General features: G+C 42.7%; 1 protein-coding gene across 1 annotated transcript in view; it reads left to right on the top strand.

Moving 5' to 3' along the window:
• Positions 1–13,140, top strand: part of RNASET2 (ribonuclease T2) — a 243,246-nt gene that overhangs the window by 94,022 nt on the left and 136,084 nt on the right. Inside the window, exons 5-6 of the mRNA XM_040429441.1 lie at positions 5,288–5,345; positions 10,693–10,757. Coding sequence (XP_040285375.1) covers positions 5,288–5,345; positions 10,693–10,757 — 123 coding nt within the window. The remainder of the gene's footprint in view (positions 1–5,287; positions 5,346–10,692; positions 10,758–13,140) is intronic.

The raw sequence follows: 13,140 nt of genomic DNA, 5'->3' as shown, positions 1-13,140 counted from the left end.
CTAGGTTGGGGTATGTGATCGACAATCCAGATCATTCTCTCTGTGTTTGGCCTCAGAGAAATGCCTTGATACTGGTAAATCCACACGTTTTTTCCTAATACTCAAGCGGTGGTTGTTTAACCGTGTCTTGAGGTCCGTTGTCGTTTCACCCACATACAACAGGTTACATGGGCAAGATAAAACATAAATAACATAACTAGAGTTGCATGTGAGGTGAAACGAAATGTCATATGATACACCTGTACTGGGATGTACAAAAACCTTCCCCTTTCTGATATATCTACAATTGACACAACCCAAGCAGGGAAAACACCCCAGGCCGGGTTGTGTCAAGGTGGTCTGTTTCAAGGACACCCTAGGACCCATGTCGGCTTTAACCAACTGATCCCTAAGATTTCTTGAGCGCCGATAGGAGAAAAGTGGTGGGCGCTGGAACTCAGGGATACCCTTAAAACAAGAGCCCAAGAGGTCCCAATGTCTCCTAAGTACTTTATTGATCTGGGGGCTCAACTCGCTGTATATAGACACAAAAGGAATTCTGTCAGTTTTTTGAATTTTCTTACATTGTAACAATGCTTCATCACGCTTCAATAAGCGAACCTTGTTCATATGCTCATTCAATAATCGTTGTGGGCAACCCCTGTTGCGAAACCTATGAGCCATGGATTCAAGGGTCACATCAGACAAGTGGTCGTCAGACACAATACGTTTCACCCTAAGAAACTGGGAGAATGGTAATGACTCAACCATTCTCCTAGGGTGAGAACTATTGTAGCACAAGAAAGTGTTAGTATCAGTGGGCTTGACATATAACTCTGTCTGTAACACGTCCCCACAGAGTATAACCTTGGTATCCAAAAATTGAATATCAGTTTTCGAATGGACAAGAGTGAATTGCAGACTGGAGTCATGGCTGTTTAAAAAGGCATGAAAATCAATCAACTGCTCTTCACTACCAGTCCATATGAGGAAGATGTCGTCGATTTACCCCCTGTGGCATCTGTATACCTGGAGAGGAGAGCCCTCTTCAGTGACAGTTGGGGTATGACACCCACGGTATGTACCTGTTTACACACTGCGGTTTCCGTGTGTGTACAGGATTGATACCTGGGTATGGTTTGCTGACACATTGGTTTACCTTGCTGTCACTACCTGTCTTGACCGCCACACTCTGGTTCCATACAGGTTTGATGCTTAAATATACCTTAGTATGCTGCTACACAGGTTAAGGGTATTTTTCCAGCTTTAAAGATGGCGCTCTGTATTTTTCCAGCTTTAAAGATGGCGCACATTTTTTTCATCTTACTGGAGTGCCGTCCTTTTTCTGGATTATATATATACAGGGAGTGCAGAATTATTAGGCAAGTTGTATTTTTGAGGATTAATTTTATTATTGAACAACAACCATGTTCTCAATGAACCCAAAAAACTCATTAATATCAAAGCTGAATATTTTTGGAAGTAGTTTTTAGTTTGTTTTTAGTTTTAGCTATTTTAGGGGGATATCTGTGTGTGCAGGTGACTATTACTGTGCATAATTATTAGGCAACTTAACAAAAAACAAATATATACCCATTTCAATTATTTATTTTTACCAGTGAAACCAATATAACATCTCAACATTCACAAATGTACATTTCTGACATTCAAAAACAAAACAAAAACAAATCAGTGACCAATATAGCCACCTTTCTTTGCAAGGACACTCAAAAGCCTGCCATCCATGGATTCTGTCAGTGTTTTGATCTGTTCACCATCAACATTGCGTGCAGCAGCAACCACAGCCTCCCAGACACTGTTCAGAAAGGTGTACTGTTTTCCCTCCTTGTAAATCTCACATTTGATGATGGACCACAGGTTCTCAATGGGGTTCAGATCAGGTGAACAAGGAGGCCATGTCATTAGATTTTCTTCTTTTATACCCTTTCTTGCCAGCCACGCTGTGGAGTACTTGGACGCGTGTGATGGAGCATTGTCCTGCATGAAAATCATGTTTTTCTTGAAGGATGCAGACTTCTTCCTGTACCACTGCTTGAAGAAGGTGTCTTCCAGAAACTGGCAGTAGGACTGGGAGTTGAGCTTGACTCCATCCTCAACCCGAAAAGGCCCCACAAGCTCATCTTTGATGATACCAGCCCAAACCAGTACTCCACCTCCACCTTGCTGGCGTCTGAGTCGGACTGGAGCTCTCTGCCCTTTACCAATCCAGCCACGGGCCCATCCATCTGGCCCATCGAGACTCACTCTCATTTCATCAGTCCATAAGACCTTAGAAAAATCAGTCTTAAGATATTTCTTGGCCCAGTCTTGTCGTTTCAGCTTGTGTGTCTTGTTCAGTGGTGGTCGTCTTTCAGCCTTTCTTACCTTGGCCATGTCTCTGAGTATTGCACACCTTGTGCTTTTGGGCACTCCAGTGATGTTGCAGCTCTGAAATATGGCCAAACTGGTGGCAAGTGGCATCTTGGCAGCTGCACGCTTGACTTTTCTCAGTTCATGGGCAGTTATTTTGCGCCTTGGTTTTTCCACACGCTTCTTGCGACCCTGTTGACTATTTTGAATGAAACGCTTGATTGTTCGATGATCACGCTTCAGAAGCTTTGCAATTTTAAGAGTGCTGCATCCCTCTGCAAGATATCTCACTATTTTTGACTTTTCTGAGCCTGTCAAGTCCTTCTTTTGACCCATTTTGCCAAAGGAAAGGAAGTTGCCTAATAATTATGCACACCTAATATAGGGTGTTGATGTCATTAGACCACACCCCTTCTCATTACAGAGATGCACATCACCTAATATGCTTAATTGGTAGTAGGCTTTCGAGCCTATACAGCTTGGAGTAAGACAACATGCATAAAGAGGATGATGTGGTCAAAATATATATATATACACTGCGTGCAGAATTATTAGGCAAATTAGTATTTTGACCACATCATCCTCTTTATGCATGTTGTCTTACTCCAAGCTGTATAGGCTCGAAAGCCTACTACCAATTAAGCATATTAGGTGATGTGCATCTCTGTAATGAGAAGGTTTTTTTTTTAAATTAAAAATACGCTCGGGCTCAATTAAAATTGCAAAAATATGCTATGTTTCATATCGCTACATCCGTAACGACCCGCACCACATGAATATCATGTAAATTATCCCCTATGGTGAACGCTGTAAAAAATAAAAATAAATTACAGAATTGCTAAATTATACTTAGTTGCCACTGAAAAAACGTAATAACAAGAGATCAAAAATCGTCATTTACTCCAAAATGGTACCAATAAAAAGTCATAAAAAGTCATCCTGCAAAAATCAAGCCCTCACATAACTCCATAGAAAGAAAAAGTTATGGGTCTTGGGAAGCAGTGATGCAAAAAGATTTTCTTCCTTTAAAAAAAAAAAGGGGTTTTTATTGAACAAAAGTAGTAAAACAGAAAAATACTATATGTATTTGCTATCGCTGTAATCATACTGGTATTATAAAGGTATTATGTTATTTATACTGAAAAATTACCGCTGTAAAAACTCAGTGGCAGTATTGCTGTTTTTCCCATCTCCCTCCCAAAAAGAGTTAAAAAAGTTAATCAGAAAGTTATGTGTACCTGAAAATGGCGCCATTAAAACTACAACTTATCCCGCAAAAAAACAAGCCCTCATACAGCTATATAGACGGGAAAGTAAAACAGTTATAGCTCTTGGAAGGCGACAATGAAAAAAAGAAGAAAAGCGCTTGGTCAGTAAGTCCCAAAACAGGCTGGTCACTAAGGGGTTAAGGGATATTTCATTTAGAAAGATATATCACCTAATCACTGGATTACTAAAAAATTCTAGATCAATGGTGGTCTGACCTGCAATGAAGAATTTAAATAGTGACGTAGAGCATGCACCCTATGATAATGAAATGGTCTGTAAAGCAAAAAATAACAAATAAAACATACTTCACTACATAAGTACAAACGTACCCCTGCAAACAAACCATATTCTGAATGTATCTCAGCTTTTTAGAATCACTATTTTATACTCACTAAGGCATTTTCACACAAACGTGTGTCCCCTGTGGCCGTTCTGCGAATGGTAAATTGCGATCCGCAATGCACGGGCACTGAACGTGGACCAGCCGCCTGCGGATCGCGACCCCATTCGCTTGAATGGGTTCCGCGATCCCTCCGTTCCATAAGAACGGAACCCCACAGAACCATTCAAGTGAATGGGTCCGCATCCGTGATGCGGAATGCACACGGCCGGTGCCCCGTGTATTGCGGACCCACCGTATGCGGGCAGCAATACGACCACGGGGGACACACGTTCATGTGAAAGAGGCCTAAAGCTGTTTCTCACTGCAGCATTACAGAAAAGAAAAGAAAATATTGCCTTTAAAAGTATTTTCGGAGGCTTTACAGAAAGTATCTGATTCATCAGCTATTTGAGAAGGAACTGTGACATTCTCCCTGCTTACCAAGCACAGTACCATACATTTGACAGCGGCTGTGCTTGGTATCGCAGGTCAGCCCTATTAACTTCAATGGGGTTGAGCTGCGCATAGGCTGTGTGACTGGTGAATGTGACATGGCATGGCCTAGAGAAAATTGCCTTCTGCAACAGCTGATCGTCGGGGGTCCCAGGGGTCAAACCCCCACCAGTCAGACACTGATGACCTATCCAGAGATAGGTAATCAGTTGTAAGGTCTCTGGAAAACCCCTTTAAGGGACATCTGTCAGCAGATTTGTACCTATGAAACTGGCTGACCTGTTGCATGCGCGCTTGGTAGCTGAAGGCATCTGTGTTGGTCCCGTGTTCATATGTCCCCGCATTACTGAGAATAATGAAGTTTTAGTACCGGTATATGCAAATGCCCCTCTAGGAACAACGGGGGTTTTGCTTTTACTCTTGGAGGCTCTGCTCTCTCTGAAACTGCTGAGCCCTCTGCACTTTGATTGACAGGACTAGGCAGGCGTGATCACTTTTATACTGCCTGGCCCTGTCCATCAAATTGCAGAGGGCTCAGCAGTTGCTCGGCCATTGCGGCACATATGAACATAAGACACATGCAGCTGGTCAGCCAGTTTCATAGGTTTCCACTCACAGGTGCCTTTTCATTTATAGTAAAACATTCAATTCTATCACAATTAGTAAAATACTATTACTGTGGAGTCCTATTAATGCCACATATGGTAAACTTCTCTAAAATATTTTTTTAAAAAGTGTGTTAAATCCATTTCTTTGTACTTATGTATTGCTAATTGAATCATTTTTGTATTTATCTTTGTGAGAAAACATGACATTATCAGTTTTAATTTTTAGGCCTGATAAGAATGATATGTGCAATGTCTCCTGGCCCTTGGACTTATCCAACATACAGGTATGCTGCATAAAATGTTTATTGTTCTGTCCTCAGGTGCAAATCTAGTTATTTGTGAGTGTATACCAGTGCAGACATTGCAATTGCCTGTGTTTGAATACAATCTGTGTTATAATGTATGGTAATAGCACCATCTACTGGTGGTTTAGTGTAATTCTTCTAGCCTGTAGTTCCTGGTGCATTATGGCCCTGTTCCTGTTTAGTAGCAGCAGCCATCTTATGTCAGTGTGAGGAGCCACACTCTAGGACTATTTTCTGCCCCCATGTTCAGTGTTACCTGCCTGTCTCAAGCATAGTCGGTAAGGGCACTATCTATGTGTCGGTATACTGTTATTCATTATAGCTTTGCTCGGTTACATAACTCAGTCAGCTTTCCTTATTACAGCATGTTATTGTATGTATAGCAGATTATCTGGATGCTATGCACTGTATAGCTGATATATATTCTTACTGTCATTTATCCTGTATTATCAATTAATTCTAGGATTTCCAAGAGTTATACTACAACAACCAGTGTTACCAAATAGTATACTCGCAGAAAGATGGCAGATGGGAAAGCTATATGTAATTTTTTTTTTACTTTGATGTACAGAGGCAAAAATACAGTACATATAATATTTTCAAACTATAAGACACTTTTTTTGTTAAGCAATATTGAGGAGAGCGGGTTTGATTTGAGGAATAGATTATTTTTTTTTCCTTCTTCCGGGGACTTAGAAAGTAACGAGGGTACTGTGGAGGCATTAGAACTATTAGGAGCACTATGGGGGTCATTATAAGTACTGGAGGTACTATGGAGGCGAAATAAATACTGGGACAAGTGGCATTATAATTACTGGGGGAATTGTCGCAGAACATGATAACAAGGGGAAATGATTAATAGAAGCACTATAGGGGGCATTATAACTACTGGGAACATTGTAGGGGCATTATAGCTACTGGGTAGATTATAACAACTGGGTGCCCTGTGGGGAAAATAATTTCTATGGGAGCATTACTCTGTGGGTACTATTGAGGCTTGGACTGACCCACAAGGGGGTCAGGTGAATATCCTGGTAGGCCCCTGAGCAAGAGCCCCCAGTCCTCCACCATTTGCATAAGTGGAACATGGCACAGTAGATTGGCTGCACTAGATACAAATAGACAGCTTACAGAATCTATACCACTCTGTGCGTCCATATAAAATTCTGGGTAGATTTAAGAGACTATCCAGTTTATTACTTTAGATGCATTAGGTGGTGAAGAAGACTTCTAGGCATAGAGACATTCTAGCCAGTATCCTATTTCCCCAGGGACCTGCCTGTCAGGACCACCCCCGCTAAATTCAGACTTACGACCCCCAGGACGCCCCAGCGGGGAGAAAAGCCCAACCGGGGGTGGACCGAAACCGGGGGGAGGTAAAGAATTACCCAAACAGTCAATCCTGGACCCCCCCTTATTTTCTGCTGCCACCACGTTCGTGAGGGAACGACTCTGTAATTGTAGGTTTAGGGGTTCGGACCACTCACAGATCAGCCCCGGTACCACGCTACAATATAACACCAATCAAGTCACAACCCAGTTATGTCTCTAATACCAGTCGACTATAAAACAGGTAGGTCTCTTCGAGGCGTACAAGTACTTTGTTGCAGTGTGGCTTAGAGCGATAAGAGAGAGACGACTTAAAATATATAAAAATATCTTTTACTTTGAATAACACAGAAGTGAAACAAACAATGCATACAAAAATTTACAGAAAAGAGTACAATAGCAAGCTGGGAAGCATGTGTACAATAAATGGGGATAAAAAGAGACATTACTATCTTGGACCTTGCCTATGCAAAATCCAGGCACAGACTTGCGTTCCAACAGGCAGCCTATCGGCGGTGTGACCACAGGGCAAAAAGCCCCCTTTTTCCTTGTGCAGGAATTTTTATGCCCCATATTCTGGGAGTGGCAGGGGTTTGGCCCGGCCAGTCACTGAACAGGGGAGGCTGTTCAGTGGGTGTTTCCCAAGGCGAGTCTGCTTCGCCTCCCTGCCGCCCCCGGCCAGATTTTTCCCATTTTTACCAAAAGGGCCCATAATTTCGCCTTCGCAATAGCTATGGAAAATCAGGCACTTAGGCTGGGTTCCCCATGAATTTATGAACAATTCCGTGGGTGACATGCCACCCCTCTGCCTTACAGGAGACCGGTACCCCATTTCTCATATGAGGGTGGCCCTAGCTCTGTCATGTCTGGGTTCTGTCTGCCCCCCTCGATACAAGCTTCGTTTTGAGGGGGCTCCCATGCCGGTACACTAATTCTGGCCCGAGTTATGGCCAAATATGTTTTCTAGGGTGACTTAATGATTGGCTCCCAGGCCCTCCCTGCGGACACCACATGGCATTCTTTTGAAGTGGACAGTGGAGGGGAGTGGGGAATGAGAATTCGTGCAGTGGCTGCATGGACACTATAATTAATCATCTTGCGCGTTTTCCTGCTCCCTGCCACTGTGTGAGCAGATAGTAGCTGTAAATTAAGCCCACAGAATTTTTTTTTTAGTGGTGAGCTCTAGCCATCCCAGTCTGACACTGGCACTGTAGGGGCCATTATTACTGGGCACTATATGGACGGTACTACTAATGGTTGTTCTAAGGGAGCATTGTCACATATTAGGGGCGATGTTGCTGATAGGACACTGGGAGAGAATTATTACTGTTGGGACTTTTTGGAGTGCTTTTACTATGTAGGGGACTATTCTGTATAGCACTATTATTTCTGCAGTATACTATTTATAGAGATGAAGGACCACAGCAGGCAAAATAGAGACACCAGGAGGGGTAGGATAATGGAAAAGTACCCAAAATGTTTATGTGCAGAGATGTATTTGAACACATGCAGCCACTGAAAACTGACTAAATGCCGAAGAGCTTGAGCTGAGCAAAATTTCACTTGATTGCAAATTTTGCTTAACACAGCTTAAAGTCCAAGAGGCACTTTCCAGTTCTTGTTGATAGGATAACTGTTTTAAAACTAAATATCTACACAAAAGAATGACCGCAAAGTCCTGGAATAGTTGGAACATATACTAAACCTCACATTTAAAGGGAGCCTGTCACCACTATATGAACAATATACAGCACTTACAGGATTCTAATGGTACCTTTGTTATTTTCTTTAGACATCCAGAAGCAGGAAAAACGACGTTTATTTCATATGCAAATGAGCACTCGCAAGTGCCCAGGGGCGGTGTTCCGTCTGTAGGTGCCCTGCCTTTTTAACCGTTACTCCTCCCACAGCCTCTTCCTTTGCCCGCCCTCCTATTCACTTGTATCATCGCTAGGTCCGGCCGAGATCCTGCGCACTGCTTCGCCGGCTGGCGCATGCGCACTAGTTGAATTGATGCCGTACCCAAAATGGGCATTGCAGTGTGCATGCCTCGGCCTGGCCCAGCAGTGCGCAGGGGCGGGATCTCGGCCGGACCTAGCGATGATACAAGGGAATAGGAGGGCGGGCAAAGGAAGAGGCTGGGGGAGGAATAACGGTTAAAAAGGCAGGGCAGCCTGGGCACCTACAGACGGAACACCGCCCCTGGGCACTTGCGAGTGCTCATTTGCATATGAAATAAACGTAGTTTTTCCTGCTTCTGGATGTCTAAAGAAAATAACAAAGGTACCATTAGAATCCTGTATAGGTGTGCTACAGCGCCATGTAAGTGCTGTATATGGTCATATAGTGGTGAATAATATATCAGCAAATGTAAAAATATAAAAACATAAGAAATTCATAGAAATATATACACCTAAGGGTACTTTTACACTAGCGTTTTTCTTTTCTGGCATAGAGTTCCGTCCTAGGAGCTCAATACCGGAAAAGAACTGATCAGTGAAAAAAATAAATGGCGGATCCGTTTTTCTGGATGACACCGGAAAGACGGATCCGGCATTTCAATACATTTGTAAGACTGATCAGGATCCTGATCACTCTTACAAATGCCATCAGTTGGCATACGTTTTGATGGATCCGGCAGGCAGTTCCGGCGACGGAACTGTCTGACGGATTCCTCTGCCGCAAGTGTGATAGTACCCTAACACCCTGAAAATGTGATAGATATGGCAAATAGATATGGCGGTTGTTAATTGAATCCCAACATGTATTAAAATGTCATAATTATATTAGTGAATTTCATATATATAACCGTTTCATATAAATCGATGTATATCTACAGTATATTAAATGTTTGATAAATTTGTCTTTAAACCTCTTTTGTCTAGAAAAGCTACTCCAGTCTTCCAACTCCACTCTTCTACTGGAGTGACATTGTGACTTTTAAAAAAATGTTAATTATAAATCTGTAGTGAAACTCATTAAAGGGGTTTTCCGAGATTTTAAAACTGATGACCTATCCTCAGGAACTTTGGTGCCTTCAAAAACAACTGATTGATGGGGTCCTGGGTGTTGGACCCCCACCAAATACTGATAACCTATCTTCAGGTTAGGTCATTAGTATCAACATCCTGCAAAAATTCAAACAGTGGCAACATTTTTGTGCCAGAAAAAGGGGGTCAGCCAGCACATCGCAATGCACAGGCACATGCCGCCATGGCTAGAAACACGAAGAAAAAACCCCCACAATGCAACAGCACTCTGCAAACACAATGCTAATGCTATGCTTATTTAGAAAAATTTAGATTCTTGGCAAATTCATATTGTACATATATTTGGGCCCTTCTGCCGGCGTCAAGGTGATCTCTACAAAACGGGAACCTAACACTAAATACTACCTGTTATGTGCCATACTAGCCGCCATAAAATACAGGGAATGCAGGTTCCACATGCATGCTGGGTCTACTCTGCCATTTACCATTTTTTGTGCCATAATGGCCTCCATTAAATCCAGGGAATGCAGGTACCAACATGCATGCCGAGCCCACTCTATACCTCTCCTGGTGCCAGACGGCTTCCAATGAATGCAGGGAGAGCAGGCTACAGCTTTGTACTTATACTAATTAAAATCAGCCTATAGGGCAGACAGGCTGGTCAGGGGTGCACGACTAACTGGAGTCAGCCACACCTCCAGCTCAGTACAATTGCAAGAAAAAGGGGGTCAGTCAGCACATCCCAATGCGCAGGTGCATTTCGCCATGGCTAAAAAACAGAAAGAAATTGGGATGTGCTTTTTGAGTGCTGTTGCATTGTGTTTTTTTTTCTTAATATTTTTGTGCCAGTAAGATTCTAGGGATGTACTACTACAGCTGTATCGATCTATACACATAAGACAAACTCTCGTACTGTATTTTTTTATTATTATTTCCATAGTAGATTTTTGTTAAAGAAAAATTATTATTCTTGACCTCATTTTATTAATCTTGTCTCTATATTATAGGACCTTTTGGCAGAGATGAACACATGGTGGCCTAATGTTCTACATCCAAACTGTTCAGATTTTTGGTAAATAAAAGATGAAGAAATGCTTGTTAGAAAGTGTAATCTCAATTAATAGTCTGTTTTAATGGTTCTGTTAAGAAAACACTAAACACAGAAATGCACAAAATAATAAATTAAATAGCTTAGCACTTTCTCCCCTCACCTCCTCCATTCCTAACATCCTTCCTCCTTACTGTCCTGTGATTGACTGTAAAAGAACTGGCTGGGACTGAAACCTTCCTGCTCTCCCTACACTAGGACAAAAAGATCATTGTTAAGGGGGAGATTTATCAAGACTGGCATGTGGTACACTGGTCTTAATATACTCTATGTAAGTGCTGGATGCGCTTAATTTATGATGAGCTGCAGCCATATTTATAAAATTAGGCAAATTCTCCGGCAGTCCATGCAGGGGCGCACTGCTAATGAGGCAAGGTGAGACGGTTGCCTCAGGCAGTGCCATCTAGATGGGAGTGGAGGGGTGGCAGAGCTGCACAGCTAATCCTTTACATAGTGACCGTGCATAGAGTACCGATTAGTACAGTACTCTCTGCGCTGTGTTAGGGAGGAACATGAGATTAGGACCTTCCCCTCACTGTGCTACTGAGCAGCTGGATGTATGAATTACTCTAGGATCAACAGTGCACTCGCAAGACCAGCTCAGGACATGTAGGTGCCACCCTACTCAGAGCTATTGAGGAGAAGTCGGCACGTCCTGAGCTGCATCTGTGGGGATGGGTGAACATTTGTCCTGCAGCAAGTGTGAACTCTGCAGGCAGGTAGCGCCTGTCAGGTCCACGTGCCACTAAGCAGAGACCTTGTCAGGCACCTATGACATTCTCAGTGCTGCCTTCCTTTCACCCCTCTTCCTTGATGTGCGAGTATGGGGGAGGTGAAGCCCTTGACTGCAGCGTGGGGATTCTTTAACTTGGAAGGGAACACTGCAACATCTCTTCTGATTTATGACTGTAACTCCGGTCTGTAAGATTCACTCTTAACTCTTACATCCTGGGATTGTTTCTATGGCTGCTGCTGTTATGTACAGGTGGCAGCTTCAGTTTTGTGACTTGTATCAGCCACCTTGCCCACACAAGATGGGAAGGGGGGCACACAATCTTCAAAAGTTCCTGTGGAGAAGGGGGGCCTGTCTCCTCCCTAGCCCCAACATCACCCCTGCCATCTTGTATCTCCTTCTTGCCCCCAACATTGCCCCTGCCACCTTGTGTCTCCATTATGCCCCCAACATCGCCCCAGCCACCTTGTGTCTCTATTATGCCCCCAGGCAGAAAACCTTCCACCCTGTGTCTCTTCTTTGCCCCTATAACCATATCACACCTGTGTCCACATTAGTCACCCACATTGTGCTGTCACTGTATTGCTATTAAAGCATCAGGTTTACACACTTGCCCCCCAACATGTCGCCAGATTCTTGGCGTCTTCTATCTATCTATCTATCTATCTATCTATCTATCTATCTATCTATCTATCTATCTATCTCATATCTATTTATTATCTATATATATGATCTATCAAAGGAGTATATTTACTAAGAACAGCTTTTTATGTCGGTCTCCGTTTTTTATCTGGGCTGCAGTTAAATTTATGTAATCTATGACAAGGCATCTCATCATAAATTAGGTAGATCTGTGGCAGTCCCTGTCCCAGCCCCTGACACACCCCCACCCTCATCACGTCCAACTGGAGGACATAGCTAAAAACTAGCCATGCAATTAAATATTGTTCCACAGCTGGTTACACCTAAAATAGTCACAAGTTCTTAGTAAATGTGTCCCAATGTGTAGTATACTAAAAGGGGGTAAGAAAATGTTGAATTTGGCATGGGGGGGGGGCGCTGAGGGTTTAGGGGCGCATTTACATTTTTCGCCTCAGGTAGCAGAAAGGCTAGGTGCACCCCTGAGTCCATGCACCTAAACTGAAATTTTGTAAAAAAAAAGAAGATAAGTTCACTTGTCCAGTGGCCCCTTCCCTCGCCACATCCCTTCTTGGAAAGTAGTGAGGGCTGTGTAGAAATGCTACATGCAGCTAGACTACACTTACAGGACAGTGGAAATGAATGGCTGTTAAGAGACCAAACGTTCTGTTTTTAATAGCCATTTTATTTGTATTTTTTCTACTGATACCTTTCTGAAAAACGGACAATTGTATCGGGGCTGTCAGGCCATGAAGACTGACAAAATAGGACATATCCTATTTTTTTGCGTCAATTATTCACGGCCTGTTAAAAAAAAAAAATAACTGCTGCATGAATAGAACTGTAGTAATAGGAAAATGAGCGAGCACTCCACACTACACTTGGCAACCAGATTGACATATGCAGAAAATATTTATTAAATCCCCATAAAATACAAGTAATAAAATTTATAAGAACAATGTAGCAATAATATAC

This window comes from Bufo bufo, chromosome 4 (genome assembly GCF_905171765.1).
Source record: "Bufo bufo chromosome 4, aBufBuf1.1, whole genome shotgun sequence".
In the NCBI taxonomy this organism is placed as follows: Eukaryota; Metazoa; Chordata; class Amphibia; order Anura; family Bufonidae; genus Bufo; species Bufo bufo.
Note: the sequence above shows the minus strand (reverse complement) of the source record. Positions and strands in the feature narration are given on the sequence as shown.